Here is a 22,302-nt window from a genome sequence, read left to right on the forward strand (position 1 = left end):
GAAGTGAAAGTTTAACGTGTGATTTTATTTACACCTTGTTGATGTCAACAAAATTAAAAATTAATCAAAAATTAGAATGTGTATATCACATGGTTGAATTCCATAATGTTATTGCTATCAGCATGGTTTCAAAGCCTTATTCGGTGATTTGTTTTCAAAACCCTAATTATGGAATATCACAAAGCGTGTTGCACATGTGAAGCAAACATGCAGAGAAAAATATGAAAACTAGTTTTTGCGGGATTTCGATATCCCCTCTCGTGAAGTAACCAAGCAATGAACAGTGTAGTGAAAAGTCACAATTGAGGAATAGGGAAGCCAACAAACGGGTTCAATTTCAGCAACAAGAACAGAGACAAACGAATGAAATCAATAATTGCGTAAGATACGACTATGATATGACAAGGATATTGAAGTCCTTATCATTCGGACATTACAACATAATAAGGCTTTTTTAGATGGAACACTTGGAACGCAGATTTTGAAAAGTGGACTTTGACTGAGGGACAACAGCAACGAGGGGAGGGGGAAAGCAATTTCCTAGTGTTGAGGCTGCGTTGGCCTCCTCCTCGTCGTCTTCCTCTTGCAACACGAGGCCAGCAATCCAGTGGTCAAAATTGTCGGCATAGAGAAGCAGCATCGCACTGTCCGAGCGTGTCCCAGGCCAGCCAGAAGGCGAGTCACAGGGAGAGAGAGAGAGAGAGAGAGAGAGAAAGAAAGAAGGCGATGATGGCACACAGGACAACACACTGGACGACGAAGAAGACGAAGAAGACGAAGAAGAAACATTGCAGCACTAGGTGCTGTTCCGTAGAGCCTGGTGGTGTTCTTCGAGGTGGAGTTGGAGGAGGAGTAGGACTAGGAGGAGGTTTCATCGCTGGCCTCGGGCGCGGGTTAGTGGTGGCTGAGAGGGGCTGGTATCCAAGAATTTGACGTGTTTTCGCGAACATCGGCCATGCGTTGTCAAGTACACTGGCGTGGTTAGTTCAGGGGCTGGAACTTGGATTAAGCGCTGGGAGGCGTCGTTGTTAGTTAATTTATAGCAGGTGGTGGTGTTTGGCTTGGGGGAAGAGACAGAAGGAGTGAGTCTTGCGCCGGTAGTTTGTGGCGATGGAGATTTTTGCGTTAGAATTATAAGAGGTGTAATTGTGATCACGGGGTTAGAGCACAGGGGAGAGCTTGAGAAGGTTTTGGAAGTCGATGGCGCAGGGGAGAAAGGGTTGTAGGCTTCAGTGAAAGTGGACGGAAATAGGCATCGATGGTGCGAAATCGACAACACGCATAAATTGCCACTGGGAATGCGACGACAGAGCATTGTTGGCTTGTGTTGAATATCCTACTCCTCATTCCGTCTATCTTGAATTTCATAGCTCCGGTGTTCACTTGCGTAATGCGGTTAGCCCGCGTGGAACAGAGCTCTCTCCGAAATGTCTGAACCTCGACCGTCTCGACGTGGCGTGGAAGAAGCGAAAGCTCTCCTGCACGAACGTAGTTTGTGGATGAGCGGAGGAGAACCTCTAGATTCGTACCTGGATGATTTCCGGGCTCTAGGGCAGTTGCAATGCACATATGTATGGACCAAGGACGTGGTTGCTTATCGCTGCCGTACTTGTCAAATGAACGATTCTAGGTATGTTGTCTTTTGAACTTCTCTCAATTGTGGTTCTGATTCAGTTTACTGAGTGGATATGCCTGCGGAATCCTTGCTGAGTCTAGTAACAGGGCACACCTCAATGTGTAATGACTGCTTTGAATTTCGAACTATGATGCCGTGCTGGTTTGAGACGTCAGCCGGCTTATTCTTTAAGCGTCAGATTCACAGAATAAGGGCTATTACCACGAAAGCTCTGAGGAAACCCTTTTCAAAACTGCTACCTCGCTGGCTGGTCTCATGGCCAGTTGCAACGTGTCTGATGCTCTGATACTGAACGTTTAAAATTCACAATGCTTTTGCATTCAGATGTTTAACTTGATCTCTTTAAATCCTAGTGCCCTTGTTTCAGGTTGCCTTCCGGTAAAATTTCCTTAATTATCTTGAAGTGCAATTTGTCTGGGTGGGGAAAATGGTTGGATTGAATTTGGTTGTTATCAGTCACGCTAAATCACGAGCCGTGGATGTTTTAAATGCGACCCTCAAGGTTGACCACTGTGGAAGAACAAACGGTATGTGATTAACACTCGCACTTGTAGAAAAACGAAGTGCGGGAAACGAAAAAGAATAGTACTATCAGAACATCTGAAGGATGATATTCGGCAATCAAGATAGTATGCTTATAATTTGTTATGACGAAGGCTTCGAGGGCCTCATTCTTTGAGGTCCTTACACTTCGAGTGCGTTGCAATTTTAGGAAAACAAAGTGCGGACAACATTTGTGCACACATATGGTTCACAATTTTGTCACCTACACAAACTTCACTTCATTGGGAAGTTTGTTATCCTTACGCAAATGCAAAAACTAGCATCTGATGGGTTACTGGTGTTAGACCTGGTGCGAAGTCAAATAATTGCAGTACCAACTTATGAGGTCGTGATTGCTGTGGGGATTTTTGTGTTATCTTCGTGTTTCTTTTTCCTCCTCAAGAGCCCTTTATTTGGGACTTATCCTCCTCGTAAGTTTTGAAAATGTGCATACTGTCCTGCCCTCAAAGTAACTGTAGGGCCTTTGTGCTCTACCACTTCTGCTGTGATTGTAAGCCTGTAGTGGTTCTTGGATAATCTAATGGTTGTGTTAATGTGTAAATCTCTAGACTCAGATATCTAATGTCATTAAGTTGATAGACTCAAGGCATGAATCGGTTTTAAGTGCTTTTCCTTGAATACTCAAACTGAAGTGTGTAATGCTTCATTGAATTCCTTTGTATTTACTAGTCTGGTGTGTTGGAATGCAGTGCAATTTGTAATTTATGTTTCCAGAATGGCAACCATTGGGATCACGACTATGGTAATCCACTTCTTTATCCAAGTTTCCATGTTTTGGACTGTGCCTGTTATCCGTTGGCTTCTTCTTGAGTTCATATTTTCCAGATTTGTTACTTTTGGAAGATGAAAAATGTACTCTTGTTTGAAGCGCATGTATAAATTTTTTGTTCTCTCAAGGGTTAGAATTTTATAATGAATTTTGTGATTGTCATGATTTTTCTGTGATGTTAATCAAGCTCACGGCAAAACGTAGTGATTTCGGTCCTCAGCACCGGCCAGAAGAGCTAGAACTAATTATAGCCTTGTTTGGTGTTCGGATGAAACCAGTGATGTATCATAGTGCATCTGGTGGATGCTGTGACTGTGGAGATCTTGCTGCTTGGAAAGAATCAGGGTACGTTTAATTAGTTCTACTAAACATTGGTGGTTTTTTTAACCATTAAGAAATGCAGTGATAGTTCTTTTAGCACACTGGTTTTCTTGCATAGTGCGTACCACATTGCTTATCAACATTACCATAATTTGAATTTTATGTTGAAAAACAAGCACACTTTACATGGTGGATGTAACAAAGATAGCCTGTAGATGAGCACTTGACTTAGTGGCCCTGTTTCGTCATTGTTGTTAACTTGCCGTCACTAATTCCTTTCGTTTTTTGATTTCGCTGTGCTTCATATGTTTCAAGTATGGTGTTGCTTGGCAAACCACTCTAACTGGAGTAACGCCTCTTTCTACTCTCCTACAATTTGTAGTGATGTGTCAAAATTTGGAACAACCTGAAGTTCTAGGCGTTGTTACCTTGTTATCTTGCAGTTCATTTTCGTTGATTACCTGTTTTTTGTAGGGCCTGTGCTGCCCATCAACGTCTGCATGTGCAAGAACCAAAATTAAAGGATGAACTTTTGGAGCCGACTCATGTTGTCGGTGAGTATATGGGTTTACATGTTAAATTTCATGCAATTGATTATTTGATTACACGAATTGTGTACAGCATAAGTTTCAAAATGATTGTGTCCTGGCATATCATATGTTGTGCGGCTGGTTTGGATTATTTGGTGCTCATGATAGATGATGTTGAATTAAAAGGCTTGCAACAGGGGTCGAGTTTTAAGTCCGGTGTAGATTCGGAGAAACCCATTTGTTTTTTTGACTTCATGCCAAGAATTGTCTTATTGATGCTGTTTTTGCAGTGCAATATGTGCTCCGGGAACTACTAGTTTGGGTTAAGAAACTTAAAGTTAAGCTGAGTTATCAGCGAAAACTTTTCGATCAGAACACTGACTTGGAAGTCGCAATGGCCATGATATATTTGGATTGGTCACAGAAGGTGAGCCCATCTTTCTTTCTTTCGTTCTCTTTTATGTTGCACCCACATGATTAGTTTTTTAAGAATAAAACCTGTTAGCGGCTTAGCGTTTTCTAGTGCACTGATTTCTTTTATAACGATTGTTTGTTTGAGTTACTGCTTGACTTTCTAGTGAAGTTATGGATAACTCTATCTATCTATCTATCTATCTATCTATCTATCTGTCGTTCTTTCTTTCTTTCTCTTTCTATCCATCTTATCAAGATGAGAGTTTCTTATTTCTAAGAGGATGGTACGTTGTTCCTATAATGGTCTGTGTTGACGCAATAGTTTACTTCGACTTCAATTCGCTGCTACAAATGATTGCAAAATTTTCAAATAATATCTTTTTCTTAATGTGGCTTTTCCTTTAATTTTTATTTATTTTTTGTTTCATAATAATGCGTTTTGTTCGCACGACAGGTTTGTGCTGTAGACGCGTTGCGCAGCATTGTTTGTAATGAAATAATTGATTATGGAATCCCATGCCAGGTACGTATTTCAAACATTATGCTCACACTACACTACTATTCCTGGGTGAAAGCTTCATGGTAAGGATGTGTGTATTTTCCGCTTACTAGCGACACAAATCTTATTCAATGTCATTGGACCTTTTCAAAGGACTGTAATTCCGGTTAAATGGTTTTCACTCTTACCGGGAAAGGTCATTGTTTAATCATCCTAAGACTTATGTTTTCCTGCTATTAATAGCGGTACCTGCATGGTTGCTCACAATAACCATGGATATACATTTGGACTGGATTTACTCCTTAGTTCTCTGAGTGTGAATGGGTCTTCAGATCTTACTTATATGTAATTATATTGGTTAGCTCATTGAAAATCAAGGGAGGATCTGGACATCGTTAGTTCATTGAGATTGCAGAATCATCTTGACGAATCTTGATATGTTTGACAATATTGTCACGGGCTTTCATCTGAACAATTGTGCATATTCTTTTCATGTGCAGACTGACGCTCCGACGTCGGCATTGGAGATCTTGTTGGACTGCTTAGGTTGGATGCCGGACAAACTTATTGAAGCGGTATTATATCAATCACATCTATACGTAGCAGTGCATTCAGAACGAAATGACCATGAGATCACACTGCAGGGTGGGGCTGGGGGAAATGTCTCTTTGTGCATGCAACAACTGTATCTGCTTTAAAAAGCTGGTTGAAAGAAGGATGCTTTCGCTGTTTGACTAATTTGATCGCTTGCGCTCTTTAATGCAGGAGACAACTTTGTTCTTACAATTATTGTATAAAAATGATTTTAAGGATAAGTTTCTAAATCTTCTAAGGGAAAAGTACGAGAAGATGATTTTCCTTGCCATCCGTAATAAAGAATATATGAAGAATTACACACACCTTGATACAAACTTAGATAGAGGTATGCATATTTTCTCTGTTCTGCCATGTTAATAAGTTTCCGGTTAGTTTGGCCATGGAAAGGTTTTCCCTGACTTCCAATGCATATTTTAATTGATTCACCTTCTTTTGCTGCATGATTTTTAAGATTTTATTTGAATTGATTAGTTCATTCGTGGAATTGTAGTCAAGAATAGCTTTTGGACCGTACTGACATTTTTGTCAATTTGGCCCTCAAAGCTGCTGATTTTTTGATATCAACTAAATTTATGTAACGAGTTGATATTGTTCAGATGTTTTGTTGGTGCACTTAATTCTGATGTTAACCTTGGGTAATCTCTGGCTCAAACAATCTGCGTGTTTTTTCAGTAATGGTGCAGTTATTTAATGATCCAGACATGACAACTCGCCTCATTCATAAACATAACTTGCTTGAGTTATTTATTGGAGTTTTCTCTAAAGTTATCGCTTGTTCTGCCGAAAATAAGTAATTTCTTTGTCCACTACTTCTTTCTAGTTGTTGTTTCAAATTTCACTAAACTGGTTGAGGGAACTAGTAGTTGCCTAGAAAGGATTTATAACAAGTGTTAGTAATTAAACTTTTACAGAGCAGGACTCATTCTAATCGAACTTTAAATTATTGCTGAGTTCGCTCTTTATACGGCGAACTTAACAGACACGGACAGGAACTTGAGAGGAATGTAGTATTTGTGGTTTCTATTTCTGGTCAGAGGTACTAGTATTCTTTTAGTTGCTTTCTTAATCTATCCCCCAAACCTCTATTATTTTTAGCAAACTAAAACTGCTGGGTAATTTTTCTCTCTTGTCTAGATAAATCTTCGAACAAATCTAACGTAACTGTTGATTTGATGGTTTGCAAATTTGTCAGTGAGCTAGCAGTTGTCAGTTTTGACGGTGACGCAATCAAGTGTAAGGTGCGCACTCCTGCCGACTCAATAATGTAGCTTATAATTGTTTGATTGCTGCAAGTCCTTTCTTAGAACATCATAGGACAATATTCTTGATATCTTATTGACGTTTTAATTGCGGAATGAGTTAGTAATTGCTTGTTTAAAAGACTTGGGCTTTTGCTAGTATGCAGTAGTTCATGTTGTAAGAATGAACTTTCAGTGTGAAATGAATAAGAGACTATAAAACCGATCATTTGGATGCAACGTTCGGGAATCATGTGTGCTTTTGTACTGAAATATCTCGTCATGGTGAGGACATGATCAGGTTTACCTTCGGCCTCAAAGTGATTTGCGACTAGTCGTCTCACATAGGAATATTGCGATTCATATGCTTTCGAAGCAGCCTCAACTTTTTCCACATATTCTCGATGTGCTCGTTAAATTGCAGGTTCTTTAAGGAAAAGAATTGAATGTGAGAGATGCTGTAGATTTCTGATTACTGAATTTTTCAATTTTTAACATGTTGAAGGAGTATTGTCTTTCTGTCTTCCATTTCGTCAATTGATAGTAGTTTGGTATTACTTAGAGTTCAAGCACTCTTCTTTATTTTTATTTAGACTCATATTGCGCTCATATTTCGTTCAGAATAAGGAGCAGGGTGCTCTTTAATGTTGACGAATAAGTTTGAACCTTGAGATTTGAGGTCATGCTTTTTTAATGACGAGAAATTGATGTGGAACCTTGATGATTTCTCTCTAAATCAAATTATGTTCAATTTGCATGTAGATATTTATTCGATTGTGTTGTGGAATTGTGGATAATTGCTTACTTTGGTGCATTGACTGTCATGTTTATTCAGTGGATGAATGCTTATACTCGTGGGGGAGACGGCCATGTATTTGAGAAGACGTGGACACTTGCGATCCAACTTGAGGTCAGCATTATTTATAATATCGTTGTGTCCTACCTTTTTGTGTATAAGTTTATCTTTGTGATTCAGTTTATGACGCATATTTCAATGAAGGGCAGGTTGCTGTAATTAGTATGTTTGCTACTGTGTCGAACCGCCTTCTTGGAAGCTTCATAGCTAGCAGCGGCAGTTACAGATCATGGACAATTTTTCAACTACATTTGCTTGGTGTTCAAGTTTTTTTTCTTTTTTCTGTCTGTCTGATGGAGGCCATTAATTCTAATATTTTCCCTAGTCCTCAGAATCTGTTGTTGGAAGAGTAGACGTCAGATATCACAAACTAGTAGGATGCAACTGGAGTGTTTATTGTATTTTTCGGTTTCTGCTTAGTGATGCATCGATATTGTTGCTTTATCACCTGCTTCTTCATTCACGTTTTGCTTTGGCGCTACGCAGATGAACAGTATGGCAATAATTTTTCAGCTGATCTCACGCTGCTTTCAAGATCCCCTAGGCAGGAAAAAAACTCTTGTCACTGCAGCTACTTACACATTCAAGGTCCTAAAGCAGTACTTAGAGCAGGTAAGTCCATCCCTGGAATGGTTGCTTGCCAAATGTAAAAATTAGTTTTCGCAATCCCTGTACTCAGTTTCATTTCATTGTTATTTCTATGACAATATAGATTAGGACTTGATACATCCTTGCGTTGTGATGACTGCTGTCGTTACACCAGGATATGGCTTGACAATTCACTTCTTTTGGATCTAGAAATAAAAGGAACTGTGAAAGATTCCTGCAGGTTAAGCGCATATCTGATCAAGACAAATACAGTGATAGCACAGTTTCGCTACATATACCGCTGCACAGGGCATTAAGTGCAATCCTACAAAAGCTTGTGCTCATATCTTGGGGGAATTACGAGAGGGGCTTCCTAACTGCTCTGAAAGAGGAGGGTGTTTTCAATTTTACCGAAGATGAGGTACCACTCCACTGTTGCATCAATTTGCCTGGGTTCTTTTTGTGCTACCATTAACAATAATCTATGTATTTTTGACGTGTTTCCGTATGCAGCTTATCTACACCTTAATCACCTTAACTCAATGGGAGATGTCTTTTGTTTTATCACAAATCCCTGGCTGTTGATCTACGTTTTACCAGGAAGTATAGGGGATATTTATGTAATTTTAAGATTTCGGCTCTGCTGGGCCATTCCCTTAATTTGTTATCGCAGTGTCGTTGTGAACGTTGATGTCAATATCTTTCTTTTTCACTGGATATGTTACAGGTGCTGGCTCTCATGGATCATCCTCTTCGCATATTGGTCTGGATGGCACAGGTTAGATGACCTCATTGTGTCTTACTGTTGATATGTAGTTCATATAATTGTTCAGCTGTGAAAGTTCGTCGATTGTTGCACTTAGATGATTTAGTATAGCACTTAATCTTGCATTTCTATTCTACCTGACTTATAATCCGTGTGGCAATTTCCATATTTGTTGAAGATTCGCGCTCAAATGTGGTCAACATTGGAACATTTTAGCCGTCTAGAGCTTATTTACAGAGGAAGTTTCTGGCATGATCAGTAAGCGAACTATTCTCAACTGTGATTTTTTTGGTGTTTTTCATGAGAAGCAACACCTTAGGTTCCTTCATGGAGCCATATCTGATAATGGAGAGCAAGTCTCAGAATACTATATTGTATGGGAAGGGATACATTGCAACTTTAAATGTACTCTCTTATGATTATCTCATGGTGGACTCTTATGATAAGCTCATTGAGTTAACTTTGTACTACGGAATCCGATAAGAGCTTTTGAAAAAATTTGATAGATTTGAATGGGTTGATTACAGAAGTGTATCTTCTGATCTATTGTTTTGAGACTTCTCTGATCTTTGCATGTATAATAGTGATTAGTAGCAAGAGCTAAGTATTCCAATTGCAATTTCGATTTCATTGTCTAATTCAAGCAATCATTATGTTTTACAGGTCAATGGACATGGATATATTACTACTACAATTTTGCTCTGTTGCTTGTGAAGATTTGCAAGGCAAAATCTTTGTAAAGATAGCGGAGCTATTCAATGTACTCTTAAGAATGCCTATCCTAGTCTGATTATAAATGGAAGAATACGAAGCTTTTTAATAAAAATGGGTGTATTACAGTCTGCGTTACCATCTGTATGATGTACAATTCTTTTGATGAAGCTATTCTGCGGCTACTTGTGATGAAGTTGCTAGTGTAGTAGTTATACAGACAAAGTATGTGTGATACATTGTGTTGCTACTTATGGTCTGTTGGACTTGGTGAACAGTTCAAAAGTATGGCAACAACTCGCACGATTCCTGGACAGCGAAATTGCCGACAGGCAGAGATTATGCTTTTGCAATCATTCATGCGATTGATTTTGCTGGTAAGCTCTTCTGCGCTTGTATTTTCAATGTGATTTCCATATCCAAGCAGTATTGCTTTGAATTTGATTCTTTACTCTGAGACGGTTCTACTTGGCATTATCGAGTTGTTTTTGGATGTTTGTGCTGTTCCGAGCACTCGCTTAGTTACATTTCTTCTGGGAGGTGTTAAGACATGCTTATAGACGTTGTCTGGATTTGTAGGTTGTGCGTGAACGCCGCAATTTGGGAAGGACAGAAGAAGACGAAGCACAAGGTAAATGTCTGCAGTACGATGTCATACAATGGTTGTGTGTTCGTGATCAGACTTACTCTCAGGTGGGTCTTACACGACCTTACGACAATATTTTTAGACTTGATTTTCTGACATTCATTATGCCACATTTGAATGAACTTCCACTCCTGTAGTTTATTTCATTTAAGATATATTTCTTTTGGTTCGTGTTCTTGCCAATAACAGCTGATGTTCAATGATTTGATTACAGCTTTGTCGGGCATTGGGCTCGACCTCCATAGAGCATCAGAAATTGAATGTTGTGTTGGATAGAGTAGCTGTCTACCACGAGCCTAAGGTCTGTGTGTCAAAGCACGATGTTACTGATATTATTTTGTTTTACTTTTGAATGCGCATAATTATTAAACGATGAAGCATGAATAGTGGTGGTTTTGTTTTTAATATTCAACGTGATTGGAATGTTATATGTCTATGTAATCATTTGCGGACATTGCATAGATATTGTGGTACAGACACCCAACATTTTGACTCGATTGTTCAACTGAGTATGTAGGAAATTACACATGAATGTTTCACAGAAGCGTATGCTAATTCTAGCTCACAACGGCGTTGGTATAGCAGGTTGCTCATCAAGGGTACTATCAACTAAAATCAGAGTACTGGAAAGAGTTCGATCCTTTGTTCCCTCATTACTATCTCAACGAGTTGGAGGAGGCTGAGGTAGGCGATGATTTATTTGGGGTCCATCTATCGCATGTTGATAGTACAGACTATTAAGCATGAAAGAATTGTACTATACGTGTATTGGCTCTAAGAGGCCATATGGGTACATGACCTATTTCAAGACCACAGGTCGTTTACTCTAGTCGTGGATTGTGGGACTGCAATGGTATATGCGCACCTCAGAGCTGTGGATGACAGGTTCTCATTTAGAAACTTCTTGCTGGAGCAGGACTTCAGTACGATGGGTTTCTGCATGCCACATGTGAGGTTTATTTCAGTGTTTGTGCTGCAATTGTGAACGAGATAACTAACATGTAACGAGTTCTGGTATGTTGCAGGATAGAGCTGTTAAAGTTGGGAAATCAGATCATTATTGGCGGATTTCAGCACCATCACCTGCTGGTGCACCCTACGACCGGCTTTCTGGTCTTCTTCACACAAAGGTGTGTTAATTTGGCAGAGATGACCGTCAAACTGCAGTTTCAGAGGTGTCTAGAAATTATTATTTGAATGTGACAGTTAAAGTCATTTTTACTCTACAGTTGCCTCATTGGTGTAGGATTATTTTAGATCTTGAGGTTTTGGTATTTCAGGCAGCACTCTTCGTGTGCTCAATTAATTGCATTGTTACTTATTCCTTGTGTGATGCGCACAAGTCAGGCATGCCATCTGTTTCTGCTAAACGTACTGGATGAGGTGAGATTTCTTGTCGAAAGGGATACAACAGTAACATCTGGTGAAGCTCTCGGTGTTACTGCTCTGCAAATGATGGCTGTTCTAGTATCAGATTCCCGCAACAATTTATGGTTAGTTCCGTGCATTTTATCTCATTTAGTGTTGGGTACCATGATTGGTGACATGTTTCATTTACGATTCTCTTTTGGCTAGATCTCCCGGATTTTCCGATAATTATCGGCTGGAAACTTGGATCTTGGATGGCCATCGTAATGTTATGGATATGGTCCATGGGTTTTTATTTGGTCTCCACAATGAAAGCCAGCATGCTGTGTGCTCGTCAACTTATGAAGACATTTATGGTGCATAGCATGCATGCCATCTTGGATATGTATGAAAACATTTAGTGCTTGATATAAAAACAGAAAATTATGCCAAGATCTTGCTTCTAGCCATGAATTAGATGTGACAACTCGAAGATTATTTGAATCTGACGATGGTTTAATTATATTTGCAGGGATGCTGATTTGAAGGCCCAGTTTCCGGATTCAGTGGATGAGTATCCTACCGAGGACATCACTGTCAACATCTACGTGCAGGTTCGAACAGAGTATGGGCCACATCTGAGCATCTTTCAGATGCTACAGGAGCTAGTTCGTGCTAATCAGTGCACTCGTAAGTACCTTTTAGGCAGAAAAATTAAACATTTACTGGTTTGAACGATTCACAATGATATCTGGAAAGCATGATATCTTCTGACTTGTAATGTTGTTATTTGAGATCGTCTTCCCTCTTTCTAGGTGAATTTGCAGTTGCCTTCTCTTGGAATTCTCTCTTACTGTTCTGTCCTACTCTTTACTGGCATTTGACAGGTTTGGTGGATTCGATTAATCATGTCTTTGAGTTCCTGCATGTTTCGACTCATGAAAAGTCTCGTGCTGCTGAGGTGATAACTTCGCTTAATGTTTTATAATTTGTGTATTTCTGTTCACTATTTCTGCAGATGAGTCAGTTCGCAATATAACTGTATACATTGTAAACTATTCCAACTATACAAGTGTATATGTATCTGTTTCGGGCTGCAAAATAATCGAACACTTGTTATTTGAGTTTTATGGTTAGTTTTTCCTCTTTCAGGTTGACACTCTTAGTGCTGAAGACATTCAGCGCAGACTGCGTAAAGAACTGCGCCAAAAAGCTATCCTTGAAGAGTTTTCTGCCAAGTGAGTTTTTAGTCTTTCATGACAGCTTCTAATAATGTTAAATTAATTTTTTTGAGGTTTATGCCATTTAGCATGCATTTCAAATGAAGAAATTGAGTCATACAGACACAGATGAAAGTACTAATAGAACTATAGTAACAAATATTGTTTGGTATTGCTGTGCATGTTCAAAGTGGCTATCTTTTAGGTACTCTGGTTTCAATCACGAACATACAATTTGTTGCATTTTGACCAATACATCAGTTTTATTTAGAATTTCTTTAAACCCTGGCAATAGTATCTATTTACATTTGTGTGGCTGATAGAAGGATGTCTTGTATGTAGGCGAAAGGCTTTCATGGAACTACAGAGCGACTGTGATGATGACGAAAACTCTGAAGATGGTTCCGAGATGGAAGCCTGCAGTATTGTTAACGAAAGCCGCGCTTGTAAAAGTGGGTCTGTTCCTATTTCTGAAACACTTCGAAAAGCCACCACCCCTGTGACAGATGCTGATCACGTGGCCATGGAAGCTTCATCTAAGGCCAAGGAGTGCGCTCTTTGCAAAACAAAAGTACGAAAGTTTTGTTCTGTTCTTTTAGGCTTATGATTTTTAAAGGCTAAGCGTTTCCTTGGGCTTGTATTTAAATCACTTGAGTAGATTTACTTTTACCGCACAAGCCAAAGGCCATCAGGCCTTCTTCGACTCTGTTGTTCTGTGTCCACTATATGAGTAACATCCGCCTGCACCGTTTTAACAGAAGCGTTTTATGATATTGCAGAAGGATGATAAGAACTCTTCACTATGCTGGATTGCTTTAGTGCAGCGGTATAATTTTCCGAATCAAGTCCTGAGCAGAGGGGAACAAATGAGGAATACAGGGGAAACGGATATTTCTCATGTTGGCCAGTTTCAAGGATTGAACTTGAATGATGACCTCGATCAGCTGGTTACTGTGGGGTACTTCGCTGAATCGGGAAATGCTACTACAATCGATTTATCTACCCTTGAGCATGTTCAATGCTGTGGTCATCAGGTACGCATGGTGTGCAGGTCTTGTCGGGGTTTTGCGCTCTTAAGATAGCTCGGTTTCTCAAGAGAAATTCAGCGTCAATTTTCAACTCAAAGAATCAGCATATTTGATTGCAAAGGTATCGAAAATTAATACTGTCTTTTCCGACTCAGATGCATTATGATTGCTTCCAAGATCACATGAAGAATCTTCAATTGAGTTGTAATGCTGGTGAGTTGTTGGATTCTTTCTATTATCATCACTATCTTTTAACTTGTATATCGTGCATTCATGATAGCTCCATAACCAGTTTTAGGATTTCCTGGATTTTTTTTTTTACTTTTTGTCTGTTCTTGTTCACTAATGTGTTGAGCTTCAAACGTAATGGGGAGACCTTCAAATATATACTTAATGTTCTCATTATCCGCATCTCTCGCCAGTGTTTGCTGTAAACTTTTCTTGAATGGCCATTATACTCTCCTGAATGGATGTTCCTTTGTAAACTAAAGATGCTTTTATTACCTTTAAGCTGGATGAGAGATGTGCTAACCAATCTGTTGACTCATATTCTCAGGGAACGATGTCGTGAACCCCTTGAATGGGGAATTCTCGTGCCCAATCTGCCGGCGATTAGCAAATGTCCTTCTGCCAGATGTGGATGCATCTATATCGTCTAGAAAGATGGACCTGCACGAAGACGTAAAAGGGGCGGATGAAATAGGGAGTGATTGGAGTAGTTTTTGGCAATCAAATAAGAATCTAGAAAACTCTATGGATTCTTTTTGTGTTCAGGTACAACCTTGGCTTCGGTTGCATCAGAAAAACTTATTAGTAAAGTGTTTTTGACATAAACACTTGCAGTTCTTACCCAATCCTAAAGCTCAGAAAGGCAAGCAGATTTGCAGAAGGTGTATTTTTCAGTCAGCTTTTAAATACGATAAGTTCTGGGTCATCATTTTAATGCTTGACGGTCGTTCTAATGTGGTGTTGTTGGTTGTGGAACTCAGACGTTGAGAGTTCGCAAGCAGTATCCACACTCGTACTTTAATACGCCAAGCAGTTGCGCAAGATCACGGGTATCAAAGAGCACTGCCTTGTTATAATGCTGATACTATCATTAAATTTGACTGCATCATAATACCTTTCCAATCCAATACTTAGAGCTAGAGTTTGGAATTCCATCAGTGATTGTTACATAGATTTTGACTAGTTTCAGTAATAACCTAAACACATTTAGATTTGTCAGATGTATTCGACTGCAGTCGATGTTAAAATCTGATGTTGCTATATTGCGTGAAGGTTCTTTGGGAGGAACTCGTTTTGAATATTGTTCATTGCGAGGTGGAAACAAGAGAAGGGTATGTACAGGTGGGAACCGCTTCTTCTTCATCCCCCACAATGAAGTTCTCCGATGAATGTACTTGGGGTGGAGATTCTGCTCATTGGACAGCTATGCGAGAATTAGGAAGGCTAGCCATGCTTTCCAACACGTTTCCTGGTGCAGGTGAGAACCTCACAAACGCTTACTGAAATGGTTCCCGTTTAACCTTTCGGAACAAATGTAACATACACGTAGTGCTTACTTTGTATTTCTTTGTGGGTCTTGCTTCTACTTTACCTATATCAAAGTGGATGGAGCATGAGGTGTAGCTGATCAATTGGTCACATTTTAACCTCAGACTCTTGTGTGGTTCTTGACCTTTCCTGAAACTTGGTACCGTGTCAACTACTTGTGTAACAAGAACATATCTTTTCATTTTGAAATTTTATAATCTCTTGGTAGAAACTCGCTGAGCTGCTTAGATTATAGGCATAGAATATCCTATTGCTTGTTAATATCTTAGGCCGAATTCTGCACGCTCGATAACTCATTCTAGTGCTTATCCCTCATCATTTATGTTCGACCATGTACATATGCGTCATTGACCATGATTTGCTTCTACAGTGCAGGACAAGAGTCAAAGGTTGCGGGCGTTATGGGAATGCCTTCGATTGCTTGACAGGAGAGAAAATCTGGACGCGGAAAGTATGGACACAGAGTCCTCACCTATTCTGGCTGGGATGAGTGAGCTAGAGAGGACTGTTCGAGAGATGTTTCCTCAGAACCCAATTGATCTTGCGGAACCTTGTGAGGATCCAGAATTTGCACAAGTGTCTTCCCTTTACTTTCATTGTCAGGATGGGAGTGCACAAAAACAGGAGAATTCACAATTTGTTCCTGTATCATGCAACGTGGACATGGGGGAAGAAGAATTAGCTCGTACACAGACGACTTTAAATCAAAGTGTCCACCTCGAGGAGAACAAAAACAGTCAATTTGTTGAATTTAAACTTGGTGAAACGTATCCTAGTAAGCTAGCTGCTCCAGATCCTATTGAACACGATCCTCAACAAAGGCACGAGATTTCATTTGAAGATGCTAAAATTGAGAATAAGATCAGAGAAGAAATGATGATTGACGGTTGTTTGAGTCAGCCATTTCCTATAGAGCAGCAGCGGAATACATCGTCGGATTCTTTGTCTACCTGGATGGAAGATATCTTGAGAAATGGCATCTTAACAGCTGATCCGTTTTGGGTCTTGGCCATGTTGTTAATTGTGAGCACCTCATGACTACTACACTGTTGTGTACTGTGATTCATTTTTGACATTTTAGGTAGATTTTAATGGCAAGTTAAGTTTTCAATCTGCATCAAATAATTAATTTTTTAGTGGCTAACCCATTTTCAATGCTTTTGCATTCAGATTCTTAGCAAACAACCTGATAGGCACGTTTTGCTCTCCATGGTGAAGTTTGCATATACAATAGCCGTTTTGCAGACACAAATCGCAGTGTCTAGGCTGGATGTTGAAGATTCTGATGTGGAGACCCTTGTTCGAAGGGCTTGTCTCCCATTCCTGCGTAGAGCTGCCATGCTGGTAATCTGTTCCTTCTGTTTACTAGTGTGGTGTTTTCGTTTAGTGAAGGGTCGCGGATACCGGTTTTGGTTGTGTTGAGCGGGTGATAAGATTATGATTGTGTTCTTTTATTTAGAAGATACTGTTTCTTCATTCAATTAATTTGATTTTCTCTCATATGTCGGAATTCTTCATTATGAAAACAGTTCACGATGGAGCGCTTCATTGATCTTTTGAGAATTCTGTTTTCATGTTATTTTGATTAACAGGTGCAGATAGTTACTCGAGAGGATTTAAGAGAACATGGATTAACAGGTATAAAATGTAGTGGACTTCCGCAGTTTCATATACAAGTTGTAGATTTCAAAGCGCATTGCACAATTTTAATTTATGACTTGATTACAACGTAAGATCCTAATTGTAGCGGTTGTCATATCTTTCAGGGATGAAAGTGATGGATTTTCACAGTTTGCAGTTGATATTGCAACTTCCAGATTGCTCACTAATTCTGCAACCTCAAGGTGAATAGCAATAATACTGAAGTTTTCAGTAGCACAGTACTTCAATTCATTAAGCAGAATTATCAACTAAGAGTATTATACTCTTTTTTATTTAGATTCCTCATGATCAGAAATTTTTATTTCCATTTTGAGGTTTACTCTTAGTCAGTTCATGCATGGTTCATGGTTACTTCCCCTGTTCGTTGACATTAAAGAAAGTTGTATGATTTTTCTAATTTTTAATTTTACAATTCTCTTCATATCTGCACTGTGGAAAACTTCAGGAGCAACTGCGGCCATGGTAACTCAACTGCTGCACCTCTATCGTCCAAAATCGTTCAATTTTGAGATGCATAAAGTTCCTCGCAAGGCTCTGCTTCACAAACTGCCTCGTGTATACCAGGTTCGTTACGGACATCCACAGTGACAAGAACTTCTGAGCATGCTTTGAATCGGCGCATTTGTAGCGACATAACTTTCATGTTTCGATGAATTTTCTATGTCTCTTTCTATGGGCCATGTGATTTGTTTTAAGATCTCTGAATATATGAAGCATGTTATAACATATTCAATGATAGTTGTTGCATGTCTTTGTGTAATGTTCATGCTGTCGTTACATTAATTCTGATTATGTTAGTGAAATCTGGGATGTTTTCAGAAACTATTAATGGAGGGATTTTACGGGAAGAAATGTGCCGCTTGTGGAGAAACACCTCTGTGAGTTTCCTTTTGTGGTTTCTGTTCTTTTAGGACAACTTCGCATTTATTTTTCGTCATGATGGATTCCAGCCTTTTGTTTGTCCCCTCAGTTCATTGCAATATGTCGTAGGTTCTAGATCCAATACACCTATTTCTCTTATGGCCTACGAATCAACGTGTATACCCTATCTCAAAATTACTGGTGTTTCTGCAGTGATCCCGCGATCTGCCTCGTTTGTGGAATGCTGCTGTGCTGTGGAGCTGATCGCCGTGGAAACGGGATTGGAGAATGTTCTCAGCATGCAGCAACTGGTATGATTTTGCATTAAAGAACGGGATCTTAATGGATATTCATTGACAAGTTTCATACCAGGAGTTTATTAAACTAGTGTACTCCACTGTCCAGTTATTACAAATCACTTGGACGACAATCTAATGTTGCAAGTTCATGTAACAGAATCGGCTGGTGTGGGAATATTCTTGTTGCTGCGTTCTACTCAACTCTTGCTCCTCCGGAACAATCGGACTTGCATGGGACTTTCCTTATACCTGGACATCCATGGCGATGTTAGAACCTTTCCGCCCCTTCAGTACATCATTGACGTCAACTGAGATATCCAGTTTGTTATTTTTGATCCATATAAGAATCGGTCACATTGATGCGTGCTGATGTTGGTGTTGGTTTAAAAACACGCGCAGGAAGACCTATATATGAGGCGAAATCAGAAAATGTATTTAAGTGATCTTCGATTGAACGAGGTAACTGCCTTAGATCAAGAATTGTACGTATTGTGTACTTGTAAAGGAGTGCTATTAGTAAATCGTATCAGAAATTTTCTATAAAGTTCGTAGACTTTAAACGCTTCGGCACCGAGTAAGTACAAAATGGTTATTATATAGTATCATCAAATTATTCCGACAAGATTTACTCGGGTTTTAATGAAAGACATTTTATCCTTAAGAAAAAAATGAATCAACCATTCTGAGGTGATTTTTTCATTTATTTGCAGATCCGACGACTTTGGATGACTGCAGCTTTCGACTACGACTCATACATACTACGTAATTCTCAATTAATGCGTAAAGCCTACTAGGTTTCATCAGTTTGCGTTACCATCAAATTCTGTAGCATAGTGCATTCTTGGGTTCAACCCTATGTGAGGTTTTACTTGTACATTCCGAGATCTTTTTTCAAGCTTCTGTCAGGGTCCTAGGTCTTTATCTTCACATAAAGTTGGGATGAAGAATTCTAGGAATGAAAAAATGTCTTCATCCCTCTCTCGAATGAAGATAATTTTGTGATCAGGGGACTACATCTAGAGCACAGCTCTGAAGCTGATAATTCCTCGTAGTTTACAGTTGATTCCACTCGATTTTAACATTTATTGAATTGCACATATGCAGTCGGTCATGGTTGTGCAAGGAGAATTTGATAGGTTTAGCAGCACTGGGTGGCAAACTCTGTTGTTTGCCTTATCACCTTTGGGTGACGTCTTTTGTCTAGATGTAACCTTCTTAAAATTTGTGACAAATACGCTTCACATAGAGTTGCGGTGGGAGTTAAGTCATCTCCCTGCACATCTTGTCTGGGTGTACAGAAAAAACCAGATATATTTGTTTACGATCATTGATAACAAGAAAACTTCCCATTCTATAGCATATTTGGGGATTGGTTGGATACTACTCTTTTCATGATGTTTTCACTGTTCCATCTTGGAAAATTGTGATTAACAGTTTTGACACAACTTGAGTTCTGTTGAGAATGATTAGAAAGACACAAGAGTAGTAGTAAGTCATACACATAAGAGGGAGAGCTTCACACATAAAAATCTATTGATCTAGTTGTGTCTAGTATACAAGAAGAGAAAGGAGAGTGGATAAACAATTCTTCTCCACTAGACTCTAAATATTGTAGTTACAATATTTACTATAGTCTACAGTAAATATTATGGAGAGCACTGACTACATTTAATACTCGCAACACTCCTCATCGCTCATCATAATATTTACATAATATAAAATTTATATAGAATTATGATTTATACTTCTCTATGATCTTCCAAGATCAACAATTGTTGCCTCATTAAAACCTTATCTAGGAAAACCTTATTGTATTTAGGGACAAAACCATAGATGAAGGAAAAAGAGTACAACATCATTTTCCTTAATTATTTAAAGAACTCATTAACTTTCTTATTCAAAAAAAGTAAGTTGCTGCATACCAATGCCATAAGTAAGTCAACAATGATTGCACAATGAGAGATCTTTGATAAAGAGATCAGCAAGGTTATTTGTAGATTCAATTTTCTTAATTATAAGTGTTTGATTAGTAATCAAGTCAAAGGTATAACTAAAATACTTTGGATCAATATGCTTTGCCCTCTCGACTTTAATGAAACCAACTTGCATTTGTACAATACAAGTACTATTATTTGCATGCAAGATTGTCAAGGACAAGAACTCGATGAAAAAGTAATTCAATCAAGTGAGCCTTCACTCAAAGAAAGGTAACAAAATATAAATAAACAAGTATGTATATTGAAAGAGAAATTGGAATAGCTATTGCTAAAGACTAGAAAACATAAAGACTCTTGAAACTAGACTAGAAACAAGAAAAGAATTGACAAGAGTGAAGAAGGCTTCACTCTTGTCTCTATATATACTATCTAATTAGGGGCTACATGGCGACATTCTATAGGACCTTCAATATGTGTTGACTTTGTAGGACACATGCATTGACTTATAAGGCAAGTTTTTCTACGTGTGGGCCACATTATTAGCTTCGTCTTCAAGCTAACAACATGTGTGGCACATGGCCAACTTGTTGACCACGTTTCTAATCCAAAAATTCAATTAAAGACACCTATAAAGTCAAAGCAGTGTCTATGAAGCTTCTAGGAAGCTTTTATACCAAATACTATAGAATTAACTTACTTTTATCTACTTTTACTTACTTCTACCTATTTATATATATAATTACTAGCTTACATGAGTATATCCATGACATTACCCTCTTTCTAGGGAGGAGTTCCACAAAGAGCGGTCATCATATGTTGAGAAAATCTATGATGCGACAAATTATATTCGCCACATACTCTGATCTTTGTTCTCTTCGAAGATGATTGATAGGGCCTCTCAACCATCGGTAGTGTCGCATACCATGGTAGATAGACCAATCAATTATTTGATCATTATTGAAGCCTTTATAACTTCCTAAGAAATAAAACTTTTTGAACACCATTAGCAGTTGTTCCTACCTCTAGTAAAATCACCAAATATCGGGAGTCCCTTCCCAAGTCTTGATACCAAACGCATTGTATCTCGCCATCTATTAAAAAAAAAATATGTCGTTCTTGAATATCTTCATCTCGATTGCATCATCTTGAAGGTTGTAACAATCGTAATGTCTTATCCGGTAGGTCAGCAAATGAAGGCTCTTGAGTCAAATCTGCTAGTTGTTGGTTCTCCATCTCCTGAGTGTCACAACTACAAAGAAGCTACAAACAAGGATTGAAAATAGAATGTTATCTTGCTTAGATGTTGTTTTTTTTTATAAAGAAGGTTTTTATCTTGATTTTTATAGATATTGTCGATGAAAAGCCTCCACCGCCTTTGCTACATTTGCAAGATTCTTTACTGGCTCCCATGTGTATTCACTAATATCATATCCATGTCAATAGACAATATATTCTAATTTATTTTGGCGCCGCCTTGAATCTAAGACTTCTTCTACTTCAAACTCTTCATTATTGTCCTCTTCTATAGGAGGAGGTGGATCTTGTCATCCTCTTGATATATCCACTGTCTTGTATGGTTCAAGAAGAGACATGTGGAATACTGGATGGATTTTTATTATCTCCGATAGATATAAATGATATACAACTGGATTCATTTGTACAGAAATAGAAAATGGTTCAAGCCTTCAATAGTCCAACTTGTCACAAGGACGAGTGGTCTTGATATTGCGACGAAGTAGCCATACCTTATCACCCAAGTGGAATGGTGGTTGTTCCTTTCGATAGACATCTACATTGATCTTTTGTTGTTCTTGAGCTTCTTTTAACTGCGCCTTCATTGTTGCATGTAGCTCCGAGAAATGAATCGCCAAATCTTTCGCAACAAGATTATCAACTTTTGAAAAATCAAAAGTATCAAGTCCTGGATGATAACCATAATTAGCAAAGAAAGGTGTTTGTTTTGTAGAAGAATGTACCATGTTATTGTAAGCAAACTCTGCCAATAGCAAAAGAGTTGTCCAATCATCTTGTTGGTAGTTAATGGTACATCTTAAATATTACTCCAAAACTTGATTAACACGCTTCTTTTGTCCATCAATTTTAGGATAGAATGCCAAGGATAGTTTTATATCCACTTTTAGAATCTTGAGAAGAGTGCGCCAAAATCTTGATACAAATTGAGTTCTCCTATTTGATATAATATGCTTGGATAATACATGATAGCGATAGATATTATCAAAAAAGAGCTTAGTTGTT

At 38.7% G+C, this 22,302-nt stretch overlaps 1 protein-coding gene across 2 annotated transcripts; it reads left to right on the forward strand.

Moving 5' to 3' along the window:
- The first annotated feature begins 781 nt into the window (after positions 1 to 781).
- Positions 782 to 19,468, forward strand: LOC112292932 (E3 ubiquitin-protein ligase PRT6). 2 transcript variants are annotated; one of them, XM_024541944.3, is made up of 42 exons: positions 782 to 1,630; positions 2,890 to 2,942; positions 3,248 to 3,314; positions 3,765 to 3,844; positions 4,111 to 4,247; positions 4,689 to 4,757; positions 5,234 to 5,308; positions 5,499 to 5,655; positions 6,003 to 6,120; positions 6,523 to 6,568; positions 6,870 to 6,992; positions 7,404 to 7,478; positions 7,911 to 8,036; positions 8,254 to 8,433; positions 8,740 to 8,790; positions 8,957 to 9,036; positions 9,442 to 9,538; positions 9,768 to 9,866; positions 10,069 to 10,182; positions 10,350 to 10,436; positions 10,718 to 10,819; positions 11,161 to 11,265; positions 11,483 to 11,628; positions 12,015 to 12,172; positions 12,370 to 12,443; positions 12,635 to 12,720; positions 13,045 to 13,273; positions 13,482 to 13,736; positions 13,886 to 13,943; positions 14,287 to 14,504; positions 14,720 to 14,788; positions 15,012 to 15,216; positions 15,658 to 16,310; positions 16,458 to 16,631; positions 16,880 to 16,925; positions 17,054 to 17,131; positions 17,395 to 17,513; positions 17,769 to 17,827; positions 18,024 to 18,121; positions 18,267 to 18,376; positions 18,509 to 18,568; positions 18,820 to 19,468. In XM_024541944.3, exons 1-42 carry the CDS (start codon positions 1,428 to 1,430, stop codon positions 18,901 to 18,903), a joined length of 5,223 nt encoding a protein of 1,740 aa, XP_024397712.1. In that variant the 5' UTR covers positions 782 to 1,427; the 3' UTR covers positions 18,904 to 19,468. The 2 variants fall into 2 exon arrangements, with proteins under 2 accessions (XP_024397712.1, XP_024397713.1); XM_024541945.3 differs by having other exon boundaries at positions 10,721 to 10,819.
- Positions 19,469 to 22,302: the final 2,834 nt, after the last annotated feature.

This window comes from Physcomitrium patens, chromosome 15 (genome assembly GCF_059467195.1).
Source record: "Physcomitrium patens ecotype Gransden chromosome 15, ASM5946719v1, whole genome shotgun sequence".
Classification (NCBI taxonomy): Eukaryota; Viridiplantae; Streptophyta; class Bryopsida; order Funariales; family Funariaceae; genus Physcomitrium; species Physcomitrium patens.

Bases quoted from the DNA above. Each gene is read 5' to 3' on its own strand.
- LOC112292932 (XM_024541944.3), top strand. From the start codon at position 1,428: ATGTCTGAACCTCGACCGTCTCGACGTGGCGTGGAAGAAGCGAAAGCT. The intron at 6,993-7,403 runs GTTCTTTAAGGA...ATGTTTATTCAG, and splicing joins ATGTGCTCGTTAAATTGCAG to TGGATGAATGCTTATACTCG. The intron at 10,437-10,717 runs GTCTGTGTGTCA...GCGTTGGTATAG, and splicing joins CTGTCTACCACGAGCCTAAG to CAGGTTGCTCATCAAGGGTA.